This window comes from Octopus bimaculoides, chromosome 3, assembly GCF_046866305.1.
Source record: "Octopus bimaculoides isolate indiv1 chromosome 3, ASM4686630v1, whole genome shotgun sequence".
Classification (NCBI taxonomy): domain Eukaryota; kingdom Metazoa; phylum Mollusca; class Cephalopoda; order Octopoda; family Octopodidae; genus Octopus; species Octopus bimaculoides.
The window spans coordinates 1,370,024-1,391,094 of record NC_142930.1 but is presented as its reverse complement, the minus strand read 5'-3'; the positions used below and the strand labels follow the sequence as shown (position 1 = coordinate 1,391,094).

Here is a 21,071-nt window from a genome sequence, read left to right as displayed (position 1 = left end):
AGATGACTTCATTGCAGAGAATAGAGTATCCCAGCATGGAAGAGGAAAAGGTAAAGATATCTGCCCTTCACAGTTGTTTCAAGAGAGGGTTAGGGCCCAGTGGTTAGGAAGGTTAGTAGAGGGCATTAGATTTTGTTATCTTTATATAATTATAGTTGAAGGCTTGGAAGAATATTTCCAACCCTAGAACCTGTTTTTAGTGAATAAACCAAGATATATCTTGAAGGTTTAGTAGTGAAAAAAGTTCATAACATGTCAGCTGTCTTCTAGGAATTTACAATTATTGTTATCTGATTCCTTTTAATCAAACGAAATGGATAATCTGGCATGGCTCTGTTAGCAAAGGTGCCAGTAAATTGCTAATCTACCTGTATTTCTTTATTAAACTGTTATTTTCATTGATGTCTTTTTACTGCAGCAGATGTGACCCCAGTTAGGGTCCTGTTTGTAAATGTTTCATTTCAAGATGCTTTTCATATTAAGAAAACATGAATGTCACCAATTCCATTTTCTTATCAATGCAAATTAATCTGATATGTCAATGCTGCCGGACTGGCACCCGTGCTGATGGCACATGAAAAGTGCCATTCGAGTGTGGCCAGTGGCAGTCATGTTGGTGGCACGTACCCACTACAATTTTGGAGTAGTTATCGTTGGGAAGGGCATCCAGCTGTTGAAACCTTGTCAGATCAGACTGGAGCCTGGTGCAGCCTCTTGGTTTGCCATTCTTCAGTCAAACCATCCAACCCATGCCAGCATGGAAAGCAGACATTAAATGACGACGATGATGATGTAAGTTAATCTGATTGCCCAATGATGGATATTTCTGATCCTGAAAGTTCAATAAACCAATAATATTGATTATAAGAGTGTATTGGGGTGATATTTGTTTTACTGCATGTTTAGCTGGAAATTTTCTATTCTGATTTCAGTTTTGTCCCAAGTTTGCATTAAAACATTGGACCGTTTTGTGCTTTGGCACCAGATTCATTCCTCCTGAAACATTCTGCCCTTGTTTCAATTAATTCTGAAGATAAGGAAGAATTTAGTTTAAAAAAAAAAGGAAAGAAACTATTGACTTAATTAATCTGGTTTTTAGAACATGAATAAATATGGAATTTTGATCAAAGATTTTGATTTCGATCATTTTAAAAACAGGAGCCAATGACTGTCTCAGGTGGTTTGATATTAAAAAAGGTTAAAAACCAGAGAAGTTATTTAGAAATTTCAAACATGTAATATACAAAAAGACTTTAAAAAATGTTAGAATAGCCTTGTTAAAACCAGAATAGAGTTAATTGCTGAAGAACTGACTAAATATGATCAAAGAAAGCAGTGTATATGAGATCAGCCCACATGAGAAAATGTGTTTTATTTTGCTGTTGGCTTCTGAAAGCAGCCAGACAAGTGATTGGGATTTTGTTTTTTGTTATGGAAAGCAGTTTGCATTAAATATGCAGTTGTTGTTGTTGTGTTAAGACAAAAGAGTTTTAGAGGAACGCAATGGTGAATGGATTTCAGTTGGAGCCAGCACAAGTTGGTTGGTAGTTTTTAGTTTATTTTGTGATGAGAATCCGGAATAAAATTTATTGAAAATCAATTTTAAAAAATCTGAAGATTCAGAATAAAGTTGTGTTATATAAATATATTAGACGAAGGTTCAATATTGAAGTTGAAGTGTTTAATTTTAATTGCTTCTTGTGTGGAAAGAAACTTTAAACATGAATTAAGCTTAGAGTTGTAAAATAATAATAATAATAATAATGGTTTCAAATTTTGCCTCAAGGACAGCAAATCTTTGTGAGAGGGGGATGAGTCGATTATATTGACCCAGTGTTCAACTGGTACTTACTTTATCAACTCCGAAAGGATGAAAGGTAAAGTTGACCTCGGTGGAATTTGAACTCAGAATGTAATGGCAGGCAAAATACTGCTAACCATTCTGCCAGCTCACCACCTTGGACAACAACAGCAACAACAGCAACAATAAGAATAAGAATAATAATATTGACTCACAGGGATACAAATTAATTATTGTATCATTGATGTTGTATTAAAGAATTGAAGTAACCTTTCAGTGGATTAATTAATCCCTCACCTCGTTTAGATTCTCGACTCTGATTATTTCAATTCACTCTTTGATAAAATAGAAATATTACAGTCAACTCAAGCAATTCAGAGTTTGTGCTGGGGTGGATGGGGGTGGTGGACAGGGAAACTGCATCCTGTACAGTGTATGGAAGGGGTTGGCTTTAAGAAGGGCGTGCAGTGATAGACACCATGCCAAGACCTGAAACATTCAAGCAAGACTTGATCCCCTCATTGGATCCTCACACCACCCAACACACACGCCAGCATGGAAAACAGATCCAGAACAATGATGATGATGATGATGCTGATGTCTCAGTTTCTGGCAGGGGGTTCTATGACTGGTTGCCCTTCCTAACATCAACCACTCTGTAGAATGTTCTGAGTACATTTTTCATGGCATCCACATGGTAAAGGGTGCCTTGTCTTTGGTCGGATTAAAGAACCATTTCAAGTCGTGTGAGGTTGTTGCTTAATTTGATTTACCATCAGTGTCGGAGGGGTTTCTTTTGTCCTTTGTGGTGCCGACGACACTAGTGGGGTCAGTTTGTCAGCTCACAAAGTCCCGTGGTGGATGGGAGAGATTCATTATTTTGAGGGAAATGACTGGAGAGAAAAGAGGAGAGGAAGTAGTGTTGGGGTGGGAGTGATAGAGGGGAAGAAGGATGTCAGGAATGAATGTAAAAGAGAGGAAGAAAACAAAAGGGTGAGAGTGGGTTGAGTAGGTCCACCTTTTCAAGAGTTTTGCAGTTCTCATTCAGATATTAGGTGTGGATGTGTGGTTAGGGGACTTGCTTGCCAACCATGTGATCTTTAGTTCGGTCCCACTGCTTGCCACTTTTAGCAATGTCTTCTGTTGCCCAAAGCCTTGCAAGTGGATTTGGTAAATGGAAATTGAATGAAGCCCTATTTTGTTTCTCTACCACTGTCTTGACATCACATGATCACTGTAAATGAATATCAACATAATAAAAGGTGATATGGTTTGCTTTCAGTCTTCCATGCAAACCATGTCTGGTCTCAGGGGAAATAACTTTGGTTGGAGACAGGCGAGGGTTGGCAACAGGAAGAGCACCTGGCCAGAGAAAAATCTATCTTAACAATCCCTGTCTGAGCTAAAATGGAAATGATGATGATCTTTGTTCTGTGAATTGATTGTTCCTTGTTCTGAAGGAAAGTTTTCATTGTTTACAATATTTAGAAATCTGTTTTGTATTTGCTTGTTTTCTTTCTTTTTTCTTTTTTTCTTTTTTTGACATACTTTTATTATATTTGTTTTCTTCAGAGGGTTTTAAAGAAGCTGCTGAAAAATTCCGAGTGGAATCAGGTATTCAGCCTTCAGTGGATTTGGATCAACTGGATGAGAGGATTAAGATTCGAGATGCTATACAGAATGGTCGTATCCAAGAAGCCATTTCACTTGTTAATAGTCTCCATCCAGAGTTGCTAGACAATGATCGTTATCTCTATTTTCACCTGCAGGTAACACCTACAACAAACGCTTTTGTTATCTCAATTTAAGGGGCTGGGGTTTATTGATTTTTATTGGTAATTCACCCCCCCCCCCCCCATTTAATTTCACGTAATACATTTTTGATATCATTTCAGTGAAGTTTCTTTCTGTATCACAATATACACCTTCCTGGGACCTGGCTGTCATAGGACCTTTTATAGCAATATTTTGCACACCCTCTTCAGACCTGATCATCACAGGATCTTCTGTTACAGTATGTTTGATAATAAAACTGTCTTTACAGGGAGTTTTATAAACCCCACCCACCCACCCCCACACCCACACCCAAAATGCCAATGCCAAGTGGATAATCCTTTTTAATCCCACATTTCTTGTGACTGAGGTTTCCATTTCTTTGCTTCACTTCATAGATTGAGATGAAGATTACATATTTACAGCTGGTTTTCTTGCACAATATCCTTGTCATGTCTGTAACTGCTGCCTTCCCTTATCCTCCACCCCACCCACCCAAACACTAGGCTCACCTCCTTCCTCCTACACACGTCCCTACTCCATTCTTACCATCATCACTCCCCTCCACCACACACATATTTGTATTTACCATTTCATCCGTTAGCATTTAAACCAGCCATGTTAGAACCAAATATTCTATTTTGTGTTCAAGCTGGCCAGATCCCACCTCTCACACCTACCCTACAATGTCGTTCTAAAAATAAAACAATTACATCTCAAAGCTCCAAGATAATGCATGACCATTACATTTGGTAGAGGAATCTGAATGCCAGAGTTAAATCCAACTTTCATTCTCCCTTTAAGCTGATCCTTCCTCACCCAAACATTCATCCCTCCATCACTCACCTGTTTGCTAAAGGATTCTCTTGCTGTAAATCATGAAAGCACAACCTCTTACTATATATACTCTTTCACTATCCCTGTACTGCATCCATCCATCCTCCGTCTCTTCCAACCTTGCCCACCTTTACTGATCCTTCTGTCTCCACACTTTTTTTTTTCTGCTCCTCTTCTTGAGTTTGTCACCTTCATGGTACGATGTCCCACCCCCTCATCACCCCTTTATTTACCTCTCTTTCTGGGCCACTCCAGCCACCCGTGTAAACTCTCAAAGTTGCTAAGTCTCTCCCCCGCAAGCAATAAACCTTTGCCTGCCCCTCCCCTCAAACTTGAACTCTCAACACCAACCAGACTCTTTCCTTTCACAGACGACAAGCCAACCTCACTTGTGCTGGTGAAACGGGGAAAATGCATTCAATGTGTGGCTGTGAGGAGGGAACAAGGACAGTAGAAAGGTCTGGTTGGGGTTGGAACCCTTGTTTTATTCAGAATCTGCTGGGAGGACTGTCCATAGACATGCAACCAGTGGAATGCCCTGTCTCAGTCACCATGTCTTCCCTGCAGTACTTCTCTAGTCATTGACTCACTAAGCTCTCAACATGGAGCAACTGTCATGATAGAAGCCCACAAAATTGTCCATCATCTTTTCAACAACATGATTATAAAATTTTTTTTAAATCTGCAGCATCCATGATTTTCAGAAACATTTTTCACATAAATTGTCAAAGTATGGAATAAATTTTATCAGCCATAAGCTGTCAGGACAATACATCCTTCAAAAATCCCATGCTTCCCAAATTTCACCAACATTATTCCTGACATGCCCATCCACCCTTTCATCTTTAGGACTCTTTTCATGTTCACTTTTATGTTTTATTCTGTCTACAATACACGTACTTCTAGTTTTCATTTCTATTTCCTTTCTTTGCTTGACTTAAATGATGTCTTTCTGTCATCTCGTTAACCTTTTCTGATCAGTTGTAGCACACCTGAGCACTGCATACAATAAAGATCATTATAAAGTTATTCACTGGTTAGGTTTGGGGTGGTGAGGTAGGAGTGTCAGTGTAGAGAACAATCAACAAGTAAATATAAAACATCCAGTCCACACTGTGAAGTGGTTGGCATTTTGGAAGGGCTCCCAGCTGTAAAAACCTTGCCGAAACTGACCCCACCTGTGCTTGTGCCACATAAAAAGCACCAAGTCCATTCTGCTGAGCGGTTGGTGTTAAGAAGGGCATCCAGCTGTAAAAATCCTGCCAAAAACAGTCACAGAAGTCTGGTGCTGGCTTCTGCCTGGCCGGCTCTTGTCAAACCATCCCACCCATATCAGCATGGAAGGTGGACATTAAATGATGATTACAACCAAAAGTATTGTTAGAAATGTCTTGACTGATGTGTTCAGGAAGATTTGTGTCTGCTGAGGACAGAATGATTTTCCTGCTAGAAATTCCCCCCCACCCACCCAACTTCTCCGTGTTTTTTCTTATGTTTTATTCTCTTACTTTGCTTGTTTTATTTGTTGTAGCAACAACACCTCATTGAACTGATCCGTGACAAAGACGTGGAAGCGGTCCTGGAATATGCCCAAAACCATCTGGCAGAGCGTGGAGAAGAGAATCCAGAAATCTTATCAGAATTAGAAAGGACTTTAGCTCTTCTGGCATTTGAAGACCCAGAGAATTCTCCATTTGGAGAGTTACTCCATCCGTCTCAAAGACAAAAGGTTCGTTAATTGAAATTTAAAAATACTTTCTTTTTGCAATTAAAGAAAAACATTTTTGACAGGTTGGATTCTTAGGAAGAAAATGAATTTCGGTTATTTTTCAATTATAATCATTGTTCCCTTCTAATGTAAGCTGCTTTCTGACTAGAAGGGGACTGGGGTGGGGGTGGGGGCTTGCTTTGCTTGTTTAAAACTTTTTTTTAGAGAAAAAGTGAGCGGGGGAAAAAAAACTATTGTCAGATGGTTGAAGTTTTCCTAAACTGTTTAAAGTTGGTGAGAATGCATTTCACCATCACCATCATCGTTTAACATCCGCCTTCCATGCTGGCATTTACTTTCAGCAAAGCTTGCAGATATTATTTAGTGATAGGGAGTGGGGGGGGGGATTAAAAATGATTGGCACAGAATTTAGGAAGTCAAATGAAGTTTTACTGGGAGTGGAAGACATTATTGTGCATCAAAGGTAGATAACTTAGCTTTGGCTGATGGAATTAATGTCTTAGAGTAGAGATTATTCCAATATGTTTCTCTAGAAATGGCTTTGAGAAGAATTTACAATTGCTTGAAATCATCGTCATCGTTTAACGTCCGTTTTCGAATGCTGGCATGGGTTGGACAGAAATATATAATACTTTTAATTCAGGCTGATCATCTTCATTGAACCTCCATCTTTGCAGACAGTTCAAGAAGTTCTGATGAGTCAGAAGACTTCGTTGAGCTCCAATTTCTGCTTTGGCTGGATTTCCTTGGCTAGAAGCCCTTCCTAACACTTGAGTGTACTGGGTGCTTTTTATGTAACACTGATACTAGTGAACTCACAAGATAACCCTAACCCCTCGACTGTGTGTCGTGCATTTTCTTTCCATCCATATTTCTTCTTGCTGACATAAGTCAGAATCTTTGTTATTGAGGCAAATTGTACAAGTAGCAGAGCCACTAAATTTCATTCGATATTGAAACACTGTGGTGAGTTATTTTAATCCAACCAGGCCCTCCACTAATTTATGTCCTTAGACTGTTCTCAGAATCATTATTTTCTAACATAAAACAATTCTATGAGTATCCTTACAACTAGACGTTGTCCCTTTATGGGAATGGCATTTTCTGTTTGATTAAAGCAAGTTAAATAAATATATTTTGATAAAACAACTTGAACTCATGATGTGGCAATCTGTAGTTCAGTTTATTAATTGCTAATTAACATATTTAATGCTTTCACCAATCATTATGTAAACACTGACTTAGATTAGTTCAGAGAAAAACTCCACATAAAAAAAGGGAGCCTTTTTGCTTTACCTCCTCCTATAGATATTTCTTCCCCCATCGCTTCTACTCACCGTACACCTTAAGGGTCCACTATTTTAACTCTTTCCAGCTTCCTCTCAGTCTCTCTTCCATAAAAGGAGTTGCTGTGAGCCTCTCTCCTTTCCACTCTTGCCCACCTCAGTTGAAGGAGTTTTTAGTCTTGCAAGCTGTATGGTAACTTCACTAGTGCTGCTGGCATGAAAAGGGACCCAGAACATGCTCTGAGGTAGTTTGGTGTTAAGAAAGGCATCCTGCTGCAGAAGTCAGACCGAAGCAAACATTGACACACAAATTGACCCATCAAACCATGTCAAATATACGAGGGTGAGTCAAAAAGTAATGATCCATTTTGTTTAGGACAGGTATAATTACCAACACAGGAACATGTATCATACATCAAAATGAAGCTGGTCCTCTGTGGATCACATCCCTACTTCTCAACATAGTCACCGTTTCTCTCAATAGCAATGTTCCACCTTCAAATGAGAGCATGTATCCCTGCCCCGTAAAATTCTGTTGACTGTTCTTTGAGCCACTTCTTCACTACAAAGTCAAAGTGACAAAACCTTTTTTCAAAGGCTCATAACAGGTGATGAAACATGGGTTCATCATTATGAACCAGAATCAAAGAGGCAGTCAATGCAATGGCACCACCACCGAAAATGTTCAAGATGCAAAAGTCAGCTGGAAAAACCATGGGGACTGTCTTTTGGGATGCTGAAGGTGTCATTCTGGTCGACTTCTTGCCAAAAAGAAAAACAAAACTTCATTTTGATACATGTTCCTGTGTTGGTAATTATACCTGTCCTAAACAAAATGACATTACTTTTTGACTCACCCTCGTATCTTCTTACCAACATGGAAAACGGATGTTAAATAATGATCCAGTGATTCTTAATTTAAACTTATTAGTGATATATAACTTAATGTCTGTATTCCAGGCTACCATGGGTCAGATACTTTGATAGGAGCCGAGGGTCTGCATTGGTGTTCAGTGTCTGCCCTCCCTAATGTCAACTACTTTACAGAAAGTATTGGACATACTTTTTCACAGCACCAGTTCTTGTGAAGTTACCAAATAACCAGAAAGACAAAACCTGTTGACAGGGTGGCTTTGTGCTAGGTGTCGAGAGGAGCAAGGAACAGGTGTCTCGTTGTAGAGGAGATATATGGTTACCTCAGCAGGGAAGGGAGAAAAGGGACAGAGAAACAAGGATGGATGGGAAGATAGGTTCACAAGAGGGACAATCAATAGAGATGCAGTGGACGTGGCTGGAGGCTTGGACAGTGGTGAATTTCAGTTTAAGGGAAGATGAAGGAAAATAGTAGGTGTGTGCCAGAGGGTTTGCAAATCCAATGGGGGACTTAAAAGACATGTTAGGATCCACAATGAGCAGAACTTACTTGCAGGTATTGGTAGTGCAAATCAGAGGTGCAATCTGTGTGGGTGTTTTCTCAAAACACTGTCTGGTTTAAAAAGCCACATCAGACGCCATGAAAGGGCTAAGGTGTAGGTGCAGGAGGTGGTCAAACTGTTTAAGGAGTAGACAACCACCATATATATATATATATATATATGTATGCCACACCCCATTCTTTTAGAGGATCTTTGTCTCGCAAGTTATCAGTGACATCACCAGTTCATTCTGTAAAGTGTTTGGCATTAGGAAGGACGTCTAACCATAAAAGAAGCGTGGGACCTTAGTGCAGTCCTGTCAAACTGTCCAATCCATGCCAGCGTGGAAGACGTTAAATGATGATGATATTTGGCATCAGTGATGGTTATAAATTACATTGAAAAGACCTGTGTTTGGGAAATTTTAAATTCTTTCATTCAAAACTCTGCTAAAGCACCCCATGTTGTTGTTGTTGTATAGATTGTAACCATTGTATTGGGGGGGGGGGGTTGTTTTCCTTTTGCTCACACTCGTTTGTTTAATTGCAGGTTGCTAGTGAGCTTAATGCTGCTATTTTGGATGTTGATTCCACCCCTAAACTTGCAAATCTTCTCAAGTTATTGTTATGGGCCCAAGAGGAATTAGACAAGAAGAAAGTGAAATATCCCAAACTGGTTGATTTGGCCAAAGGAGAGATTGACTTCCCAAAATAATTGATTTCCCGGGGTTCTTTTTTTTTTTTTTTTTTTTTTTTTTTTGTTTGGTCTATCCAGGAAAAAAAAAAAAAAACGACTATCTAAATGAACTGATATTTAGAAGAACTAATTTTGGGGACATCGAGTGAGACCAATCAGTTGGAAGTTGGCGGGGTTTACCATTTGTTTCCAAACCAGATTTGGTAAATATTTATGGTTTATTGTATATTGACATTTCTTTAAATATTTGTTGCTATGACAACAGCAAATTTCAGTTGTTTTCTAATAAGAGCTTCTGGAAATTTTAACTGCACACTTCATGTGACTCTTTTCACCCATCAAACAATAAAAGTTTTTTTTTTTGTTAACTTATTTTAAACCAATATCTTCATTTGTTTATTACTTACAAACAACTCTCTCCAAATTTGGTTTTATTCTCAACCACAAGACATGTTAACCTTTTGCTTACAAATTCCTTTGGTGAATTACTTTCGTGTTAGCATCATTTCGACAACACGTCTCTCTTTTCCTTCCCATCACCAAAGCAGTCATTTCCCTTGCACACATCATCATCAGCTGCTTTTCATAATCAACAACCATTTTTGTTTTGCCTTCCTCACAAAATTCATGTTTGTCTACCTTTCATCTGGTCCACTTTTGATCAATTTAACAAATCTTCCACCTCCCCACAAACCCTGCCATCATTGATACAATTCTTTGATTACTCTAACAGATCTAAACTTCTAGCATTTATTTTATTTTTAACAGAAAAGGAGAAAAACTCCAGTAAAAGCCCTTTAGTTTTCTTTTTGCTGATTTGTATTCTTTAAAACATCTTTGAGCAATTCAAAAGCTGAAGCCGACCCATTCCTTTTATTTCCAAGATCTGTCTGTTCCAAAATGCACACAAAGAGAGAATAATCTTTATTTGCGGATTATCTGGTTATCCATTAATTAATCCTTTCTGCTCTAGGCTGAAATTGGGGGGGGGGGAGGAGAGGACCAGTTGATTACATTAACCCTGCTCCTTTATTTTATTCCCCCCCCCCAAAAAAAATAAGGATGAAAAGCAACATTCACCTTTGATGGCATTTGAACTCAGGAAGAAATGCCACAAAGCAGTTTGTTCAGTGCTAATGACTGCCAGTGCATTAATGACAGCATAAACTGAGTGACAATAACAACTGAACAGAAGCCATCGGTTGAATTTTGACTGTCTCCCTCCATAAATTCTTAAACTGCTTCAACAAGCAACTTCTCAATATTAAAGCTATTAACCTTTTTTTGTTGAAATGTTGCCTTTGTTTATAATAATGAAGAACTGTCATTATTAAATTGGTGTGTTTAGGACATAAAAATTTCATTTTAAAACAAGATGGTGTCAGACAGGCTGTTTAAAAAACAAAAAAACAAAGTGACATTCTTTGTTTAAATGGGATCAATAGGATTTTCAAGTATCTCTACAAAATCTTTCACAAATATGATGGGGGCAGCATATCTAAATAACCTAGAATTAATGTTGCAGTAGAATTTAAATAACTTAAAGCATTGCTTTATTTATGCAGACAAAATAATAATCTTGTTGAATAGAATTGTTTTGTAGTGATGCTGACAGCTCAATTATACAGTGTTGTAGATCTTAAACTTAACTGTAACACCCTGCAAATGGTCCGTTTTGAAAGAAATATCAAATACCAAGCAAGCAGTTTTAAAAACAATTTTATTGTTAAATAAAAATGTCAAACATTGTATGATTTATGTAAATTTTCTTCCTTTAGATGTAATGGATAAGAAATAACATTGTTATAATTAGACAGCTGTTTTTGCTTTGTATTGGACAGACCCTGGTTTCAGATATCCACAATAGTTAGGGCAGTGTTCTAAATTTAGTCGTCTACTTTTGCTTTCTTTTTAATCAATGTTTTATAAACCATTATGACTGAAACAAACCCACAGCAAATCTCTGTATTTGTTTTGCGGCCAAAATATTTCAACAACAAAGTGGGGGGGGGGTATTAAAAGTTATAAAATTGGTTGAGTTATTGTTAATAAATTTAATATTTCAACTGGAATGTCGAAAAGAAATTTTCAAGAAGTTGCTCCTCATAAAAATTGAGGTATTCTACAAAATGTAATACTTTTAGCCCTGGAAAACTGCATGAAAACATTTGCTCTCAGAACCTTCTGACAAACACGTCACAGGAACCAATGGATGTTTGGAATCTTTCAGATAATTCTGGAAAATATAAAAATAGAAGTATGTATAGTTTTAGTTACAAGGGATCCTATAAAGAATCAAGGCATATCAAACTGAAGCACCCCACTAATTGGTTAGACAATCATTACCATTCTATATTTTTGAAATGAGGAATTCTGTACATTATTTAAAATGGATGGACAGGTGTCCTCACCTTGTTTGTTGTTACATTTCGGCTGATTTACTCTCCAGCCTCCAAGTGTTCTGGTGAAATTTTGAACCCGACGCTATATTTGGCTAATGGGGTACACTGTTCTCATTCCTAATGTATTGTTTTTTGCTGATGTTACTTTTTCTGTTGATATTATTTCCTAAATCCCCGCCTGGGATTGAACTCAGTATCCAAGGGTTAGTAGCCCACATTCTTATCCATTACACTATGTGCCTGTAGGCAATTATAGATAGAATATCTTAGGTTTATAAGCCCCAAATTTCACTCTATAATTGCCTACGGGCTACTAACCTTTGGATTGTGAGTTCAATCCCAGGCAGGGACTTGGGGAAATATGCATGCTCACCCACAAAGGCAAGTAGAGGTAGCTCTTAACCAAATAGAGCAGTATTGGCCATGCTCAAATGGTGCCTTTTACGTGATACCAGCATGGGTGCTAGTCAAGCGGCTCACACACACACGTTTCTATCTACCAAAATCCACTCAGCCCAATTCTATAAGTAGAAGACGCTCAAAGTGAAGTTGGTTTACAGTGCCTGTGTGGTTAAGGGCCTTGCTTTGCAGCCACATAGTCTCAGGTTCATTCCCACAGCATGCCACCTTCAGCAAGTATCTTTTATTTTAGCCCCATGCTGACCAACACCACATGAGTGATTTTGATTTTGATTGACAGGTGATCTGTGAAAGCCTATCACATGTGTGTTTCCGTTCTTCCAACTCCCTGACAATCTATGTTGGTGTGTTTATGTCCCTTAGCTTAGTGTGGGAAAAGAGACTGATAGAATAAGTAACAGACTTCAAGGAACATAAGTACTGGGGTCAATTTGTCCAGCTAAAACCCTTCGAAAGGTACCCCCCCCCCCCCCAACAAAATGCTATGTGAAAGATCAAAGGTGACTTACGTGAGCATAGCTCAAACCATTGGCCTTCTCCTTCTTCGAAGCCTTTTTTCCAATCCAGACAAAACAGTTGGTCCTTGTATCAATCAAAAATGCATCCTGCACAAAAAGAATAAAGACAAACAGACATAGAAATCAGTGAGACAAGTCAGGGGTGGACGGTTCCATCTTTAAGGTTTCTTCAGTTAATAAAGCCAGTTTACATATTTCTTTTGCATTCTTAACATCATTTAACGTCTGCCTTCCATGCTGGCATGGGTGAGACGGTTTAACAGCCAGCAAGGCAGAAGCCTGCACCAGACTTCTGTAATTGTTTTGGCAGGATTTTTACAGCTGGACGCCCTTCTGAACACCAACCACCCAGCAGAATGGACTTAGTTCTTTTTATGCGGAACAAGCACAGGCAAAGTCAGTTTTGGCAGCTGAATGCCCTTCCAAACACCAACCACTTTACAGTGTAGACTACATGCTTTTAAATGGTATCTGCACTGACAGGGTCACCAAGTACTTGCAAGGCGGAAAAAAAAAAAAAAAAAACCTTTCAAGATGGGAGGAAGTACAAGGTTACCTGGCCAGAGAAAGATCAGGAATGAAGACAGAAACAGGTGTGCTACCGCAGAGAGAAATAGATGGTTGCCCAACGTGAGGGAGGTGCAGGACAGATATGGTGGCAAAATGATGGGCATATTCACAAAGGATGAGGATCAGAATATAAATGGGATGGTTGAGTAAAGGAAAAGAGAGAGACATAAATGGTGGAAAGTGCCAGGACATACCCTTGAGGTTCAAATGCCATAATATAAGTGGCAGAATATTGCAAAATTACATAATATATGCGGTTTGGGGCATTGGAGAGGCACTTGCTCAGACTTGCATCAAAGCAAGAGGGTAGATACGGATAAAAATAGGAGGGGGAGGACCCAACTGACTTTAGTGTGTGTATGTTTATATATATATTACATCAAATGTGTTGCGTTTTCACCTCCAAAGTCAGTCATTAATCTTGTAACGGTCCTCAACATCATAACATTTTTAGACTCTGGGCAATATACTGTGCTTGAGAAGATCTGTCAAGCCAAGTGAGGTCGTAATGGTGGCCAATACCAGTGTTTCATAACTGGCACCCGTGACAGGAAAAAGGCAGCCTTGGGCTGGTTGGCTTTAGGAAGCGCATCCAGTTGTAGAAGCCTTGCCAAATCAAATTGGAGCCTGGTGCAGTTTACCAGTTTTTAGTCAAACCGTCCAACCCATGCCAGCATGGAAAGCAGCCGGTTAATTATGATGATGATATATTTGCAAAACCCAATAAAATCAAGGTGTTTTAATGACGAGGACACCAAAGTAGAGTGAAGGACAGTATACCTGTGTAGACAGTTACTCTTGTACTTACTTGAGTCTATGCAGATTTGTCCTTCCAGTTACGCATACATCCACGAATATGGACCAAATACATACCATATATACTCAAGTAATAGTCAATCTCATGTGAAAGTCGACCCCCTATTTTTAGCCAAAAAGTTGGGAATTTTCCATTGACCCTGTATAAAAGTCGACCCTATTATTTCATGAACAGGATAACATTTGTGGGTGAAAATACCGGATTATCGAGTACAAAGAAATAACACTGATACAAAATTGTGTGGCTGCCTTACTATTAGAGCCTACTCTATTGGTGGAATGCTTATGGTAAATCACCATTTAATAGCAAACACTACATATCTGTTGATGGGTGCTGAATCACTATTACTAAAATTTATGCACAGGAGATGCTGCAAGCTTGCATACATCTTCCAGCAGCACAATAAACACATGTCATTCGCAAACAGCACTATTGGCAAATGCCACTGTCTGAATTCGTACAGAGGCATGACTTCGGTAAGCCTAAAAACATTCAATTAATCGCTAGACATTAATTTTCAAAACATGGATGGAACCCCTGATAACTTTCAGGAAGCCCTGCGGTTTTACAGAACACACTTTGGGAATCCCTGCTCCACATTAACAACTCTACACCATATTATGCACGTTTACTGGTAATTGCACATTGACATCCTGCAACTGTTTTTTGAAACACACCAAGTCGGAATCAGTTGCACCATATTATGGTAAGTAGTGGCCTGGCAGTACCATGCAGGCATGTTACTGGTGGTAACGTAACAGAATTCAGAGAGAGAAATTGATTTCACTCAGTTAATTTGTTAGGTTTGATGGATACAAATAAAAGAGAAAATGTAAATATTTATAAGAGCTACGTGGTCTTGTTTATCTGTTTTGTTATCTATCAGGATGTTTTGATGCATAGAATTGGTAATATTACTGTAATTCATTGTTTCTGTTCGCTTAGAAATCAGTTGGATTGCTACGGTTGATATGGCACTTTAGATTCTAGCTTGAATTTCGGCCCCTCAAAAGTAGTATCCATGTAATTAGTCGACTCCATAAATTTGGCCTTAAAAAATGGTCTAAAAAATTTAACTTAAACAAGTATATAAAATCATAGAAGAGTTTACTCTTGCATACAGTGTACAGCCCCCGTTTAGGATGAAGATCCAAAAGAAGGGAAGGTTCCAGCTGGGGGGGGGGGGGGGGATAGCATAAATAATAACACAAATAGAAGACTGAGGTGAGATGTTCACTTACTGCACTTGACAAATTCGATTTGTCTAGTTTGCCTTCACTCTCCTCTACTAACTCCATCTTTAAATGGCCCTCAGCATCAGAAATCCTGCAGAAGAAAGAAAATCGAAAATCACAGACTGCATGAACCAAGGAAATATTCATAAAAACCTCAAGTTGTGAAAGTTTTTTTGATTTTTATAATTTCAAGTGACTGTTAGATTTAAGGGACACAATCAGAAAATATTAGTTTTAAATTGAAGAAGGCTTGAATAGGTCAGATGAAATTCACGGAAACAGATTTTCTCTGGCTGAATTCTGTTCTTGTTAGTAAGTTTTACCTGTTTCTCCATGGCCAGACACTTCCACAAAAGACTGAAAACAAACAACACTGCTTGTGTTCAAGAAATGCTTGAGGGGGAAAAGTGTTCCTCGGGGAGAGTGAGAAGCAGAGGAGGTGACAAAGGTAGAAATTGGACAAGAGGGGCCAATGTGTGAGTGATGAGAGTGCAGAAAAAGGGGGAAAGTGAAGGGTGACAAGCAGAAGAATATTAAATGTTCACAATTTTCGACAAGGAATTATGAGGGGAGGGGGAGGGGGGCAAGTTGATTATATGGATCGATATTTCACTGAGGATTTCAAAGCTGACCTCTACGAAATTTGAACTCAGAACTTAGCAATGGAGAAATACTGCTAAGCATTTCATCTAGCGTGCTAACGAATCTGCCAGCTTGCTGTCTTTGCTAACGAGTCTGCCATCTGACATGTTCATATAACTGAACCTTTGCATTGAGGAAAGACTGAAGTTTTATAATCAGAAATATCAGGGACTTAAAAATACAGATTAATAAGAGTCAAAGTTAGTTGAACAGGTTCAGCTTACCTATACAATCTGTTAACATCATCATCATCCTCATCGTCGTCATCGTCGTCATCATCATCATCATCACCATCGGCCTGTTGCTTTTCAATGCACTGATTTATTAATTTTTGGAATGTATTCTTCAAAAGACAAAAATGAAAATACATTGTCAACAACAACAACAACAACAATCCTTTCTACTGAAGGTACAAGGCCAGCAACTTAAGGGTAAGAGTTAAGTTGATTGCATTGACCCAGTACATGACTGGTACTTATTCTATGAAGTTGACATTGGTGGAATTTGAACTCAGAATGTAAAGTCAGAAGAAATGTTGCTAACAGTTCTGCCAGCTCCTCAATCCCTTAATAATGGTTTCAAATTTTGGCACAGGGCCGGCAATTTACAGGGAGGGTGCTAGTCGATTGCATCGACCCCCTAGTATTCAACTGAAAGGATAAAAGTCTACCTCGGTAGAATTTGTACCCAGGATGCACAGACAGATGAAATGCCATTAAGCATTTGGTTCAGTATGCTAATTATTCTGCCAGTTCACTGCCTTAATAATAATAATAATAATCATCATCATCATCATCATCGTTTAACGTCCGCTTTCCATGCTGGCATGGGTTGGACGATTTGACTGAGGACTGGCGAACCAGATGGCTTCACCAGGCTCCAATCTGATCTGGCAGAGTTTCTACAGCTGGATGCCCTTCCTAACGCCAACCACTCAGAGAGTGTAGTGGGTGCTTTTTACGTGCCACCGGCACGAGGGCCAGTCACGCGGCACTGGCAACAAACTGACTCGAATGTTTTTCCACATGCCACCAGAAGTGCTGGTGATGATAAACCACAGCACATACCCAAGGCACACGAAGCTGCGTCTGGTATAGGGCAGTGAAAGCACAGCCTAAGGCTAATGATAATAATAATAATAATAATATTATGAACATAACGATAATGGTAAAATATTTCTTGAATCTGAGGAGAAAGAAATGGCAGTGATGGTGGTGGGGTTCCCATTGGTCAACGAAGAAGAGGATTCAGTTGTTTGATCATCTGAATTACCTGATCCTGAATTAATTTCTAAGTGGTTGGGTACTCCACAGACATGTATATCCTTAGGCAGAATCAGCCAGACACAACATCTGGGACAAAGCCGTACCTTTTGAATTACTGGTACAATCCATCTGATAGGCTTCTATGCTGTTTCCATCTCTCCAAATTCCATTCACATGATACAGGTGAAGGTGAGGCCAGAGAAAATGATATTTGCCCCAAGATGTTCATGGAGTGGGACTGAACCTGAGACTTCTTGGCTGTAAAGCAAACTCCTGAACACCCTAAAAGCCATTCACCACTTACAATACAATCTGCCCCTTTGTGTGTGTGTGTGTGTGTGTGTGTGTGTGTGTGTGTGTGTGTGTGTGTGTGTGTGTGTGTGTGTGTGTGTGTGTGTGTGTGTGTGTGTGTACATATATACACACACACACACACACACACACACCATCTTGTATACGTTGAGATAAAAAATTTTAACATTTTGGCAAATTCAAATAAATTTGCTTAAATTTTTTGAGATCAGAAATTTAAACATCAGACAAAATGTTCTACTGAGTTCAAATCTTACCACGGTTAACTTTGCTTTTCATCCCCTCCAGGGATCGCTAAGCACTGGGGTGGTTGGAATTGACTAACTCCCACCCCATCAAAACTGCTGACTTTATTTCTTCCCATTTGAAAGACTATTTCTTATTTAACTTTGAAAACTTTGGAAAGTTTTGAAACAAAAACATGTTGGATCTAAACGACCAAAAATCAGATTCTTTTTCCAAGTAATTCTAATATTGATTTTGATTCTAATATTAATTTTGATATTCATCATCATCATCGTCGTCGTTTAACGTCCGCTTTCCATGCTAGCATGGGTTGGACGATTTGACTGAGGACTGGTGAAACCAGATGGCTACACCAGGCTCCAATCTGATTTGGCATAGTTTCTACAGCTGGATGCCCTTCCTAACGTCAACCACTCAGAGAGTGTAGTGGGTGCTTTTACGTGCCACCCGCACGAAGGCCAGTCAGGCGGTACTGGCAACGGCCACGCTCAAAATGATGTATTTTATGTGCCACCCGCACAAGAGCCAGTCCAGGGGCACTGGCAACGATCTCTCTCGAAAGTCCTTACACATGCCGCGGGCACAAGTGCCAGAAAGGCGACGCTGGGCACAAGTGCCATCACAATTTCGCTTTCACTTTCCCCAATAAGTCTTTGCAAGCTGAGTTTTGTGTCCCAATGAAGGAGACGACGTTGGCATGAGTGCCAGTGGTCAAATTTAACTCGATTTCGATTTCACTTGCCTCAACAGGTCTTCGGTGTTGGATGGACTTCCTAAACAATTTCTGATCAGAATCAAAGACAAGTCTTAGAAGCATTTGAAACTGCTTAACCCCTTTTGATGCCAATCCATCTGAGACCACCCTTGCTTCTAGGAGACAAACTTCTCATTTTGAAGGGGTCACTTTATATTCCAGACACCAGCTTAAAATGGTTCAGGTATTTTGCTAAATTTTTCATTCTTTCCAAAATTAATTGAAACAAAGGCAATGGATTTCAAGACAAAATATGATAACAAAACTAGTTGAAAATAAGGCCTTCCATCGAAATTTCATGTTAATTTAGGATCAAAAGAACCAAATTTAATAAGAACAAAACTTATTTGACTAAATTCCTCATTATTTCCATCATTTAACATTAGCTTTCCTTGTTGGCATCAAGTGGACAGTCTAATAGAAGCTGGCAAGCCAAACAACTGCCCTCAGCTCCATTGTCTGACATAATGGCCACAGCTGGATTCCCTCTCTAACACAGTGTACTTGGTGCTTTGTTTTTTCATGGTCTTAGCAACAGTGAGATCACCAACTAACACAAATTCTTAATAATTCTCAGAAACATAGTTAAAAAAAAGGGGTTCAATAACCATATAGAACATATTTCCATATGACAGCAATCACCTGAGTGGGATTAAATTGTGTTAATTGGATTAATGAAATTCTTACCCCATCATCCATATCCTGGTTAATAACTTCAGATGTTGTTTTTCCACCTCGATCATTTTTCAGTTGTTGGCAATAATAATTGGCCTGAAAAGAAAACAAATATCTAAATATAGATTCCAGCAAAATATTTCTATGTAATATTATTCTTTTACTTGTTTCAGTCATTTGACTGCAGCCACACAAACATATACATACAATGGGCTTCTTTCGGTTTCCATCTACCAAATCCACTCACAAAGCTTTGGTCGGCCCAAGGCTATAGTAGAAGATACTTGCCCAAGATGCCATGCAGTGAGACTGAACCCAGAACCATATGGTTGGTAAGCAAGCTACTTACCACACAGCCATTCCTGCACCTATTGAATAAAATTCAGTTTTACTCACTTTCGAAAATATTTATAAGAATTACTGAATCAGATTTCAATTTTTCTGTCAAGTTCAATGAACAGAATTTTCATTTTCTTTGCATATCAGGTTTAAAAGTCAGAAAAGCATTTTAGTAAAACTTCTTTGTTTGAGACAGAGCACCACCAGCAACAGGTAAAAGACAAGACGAACATTTTGCCTTTGGCTAAAGTGATAATCGTTAATTCTGAGACACAAAGCCAGCAATTTTGAAGGAAAAAGAGTTGGCTCATGTTGGTCTCAGTTCTCCACTTGGCACTTCATGTTTTGTCAATCCCAAAAGGATGAATGGCAAAGTTCACCTTGACAGGATTTTAATGTAAAAAGGTGGAAGAGATGCAGCAAGGCATTTGTTCTGTCGGATTCACTGCCATAGACACAACAACAACAACAACAACAAGAATGGTTTCAAGTTTTGGAACAAAAACCAGTAATTTTAGCAGGAGTTGGAAGTCAATTCCATCAACATTGGGGCTCAGCCAGGACTTAAAAGTCAAAATCAGCTTTGGTAGGATTTGAACTCAGAATGAAAAGTAGAGGGAGAAATGTTACTGAACATTTTCTCCAATACTAACCACTCTCCCAATGAGCAAAATGTCTGGCAAATTCCATCACATTTACACAAAACTTTTTCACTGTTCTCTTTTTTTCTTTTGCTTTGTTACGAAAAAGCAGAAACTGGTGATGCTTTGTCTAAAAAGAACCTCAAGATATTCTCATTCCTGTTTTAAATTTCTGTATTCTTGCATTCTTTCCATTTTACATTTTGAACCCAAAGAAGACAGACATACTATTGAAATATTGTTTAATTCTATAAACACAGTCAAACTTTATTACATTGTGGTATCGTGTTCTTCTTGCTTATTTACCTTTGCAAAGAGTTACATCAATCTTCCTAAATTATTAGCAAAAATAATAACTTACTCTGTCATGTCAAACATATATATACATAGAGTCGAAGAGGAAGTGGGGGAAAGAAAGTAGTAATTCAGAGAGAGAGAGAGAGAGAGAGAGAGAGAGAGAAGAACAGGCAGCAGTACATCACGCTGGTTAGGTTTCTTGGGTTCTTAGAAACAAAGTTGAAAGAGACACAGCAGTGTTTAAGCCGTGAGCGTGGCCGTTGCCAGTACCGCCTGACTGGCCTTCGTAAGATTTTCGAGCGAGATCGTTGCCAGTGCCCCTGGACTGGCTCCTGTGTGGTTGGCACATAAAATGCACCATTTTGAGCATGGCTGTTGCCAGTACCGCCTGACTGGCCTTC

At 38.9% G+C, this 21,071-nt stretch overlaps 2 protein-coding genes across 3 annotated transcripts in view; one reads left to right on the top strand and one right to left on the bottom strand.

The window, feature by feature from the left end:
- Positions 1-11,288, top strand: part of LOC106867319 (glucose-induced degradation protein 8 homolog) — a 72,063-nt gene extending 60,775 nt beyond the window's left edge. For both annotated transcript variants that reach the window (XM_089348436.1, XM_089348435.1), the window contains 3 exons: positions 3,374-3,570; positions 5,943-6,140; positions 9,391-11,288. In XM_089348436.1, the coding sequence (XP_089204562.1) occupies positions 3,374-3,570; positions 5,943-6,140; positions 9,391-9,555 (560 nt within the window). In that variant the 3' untranslated portion in view covers positions 9,556-11,288. The remainder of the gene's footprint in view (positions 1-3,373; positions 3,571-5,942; positions 6,141-9,390) is intronic.
- LOC106867320 (gelsolin-like protein 2) overlaps positions 11,241-21,071 on the bottom strand; it is a 63,932-nt gene continuing 54,101 nt past the window's right edge. The window contains exons 9-13 of the mRNA XM_089348434.1: positions 19,406-19,489; positions 16,366-16,484; positions 15,506-15,590; positions 12,869-12,964; positions 11,241-11,773 (exon numbers count right to left, since the gene is read on the bottom strand). Coding sequence (XP_089204560.1) covers positions 11,678-11,773; positions 12,869-12,964; positions 15,506-15,590; positions 16,366-16,484; positions 19,406-19,489 — 480 coding nt within the window. The 3' untranslated portion in view covers positions 11,241-11,677. The remainder of the gene's footprint in view (positions 11,774-12,868; positions 12,965-15,505; positions 15,591-16,365; positions 16,485-19,405; positions 19,490-21,071) is intronic.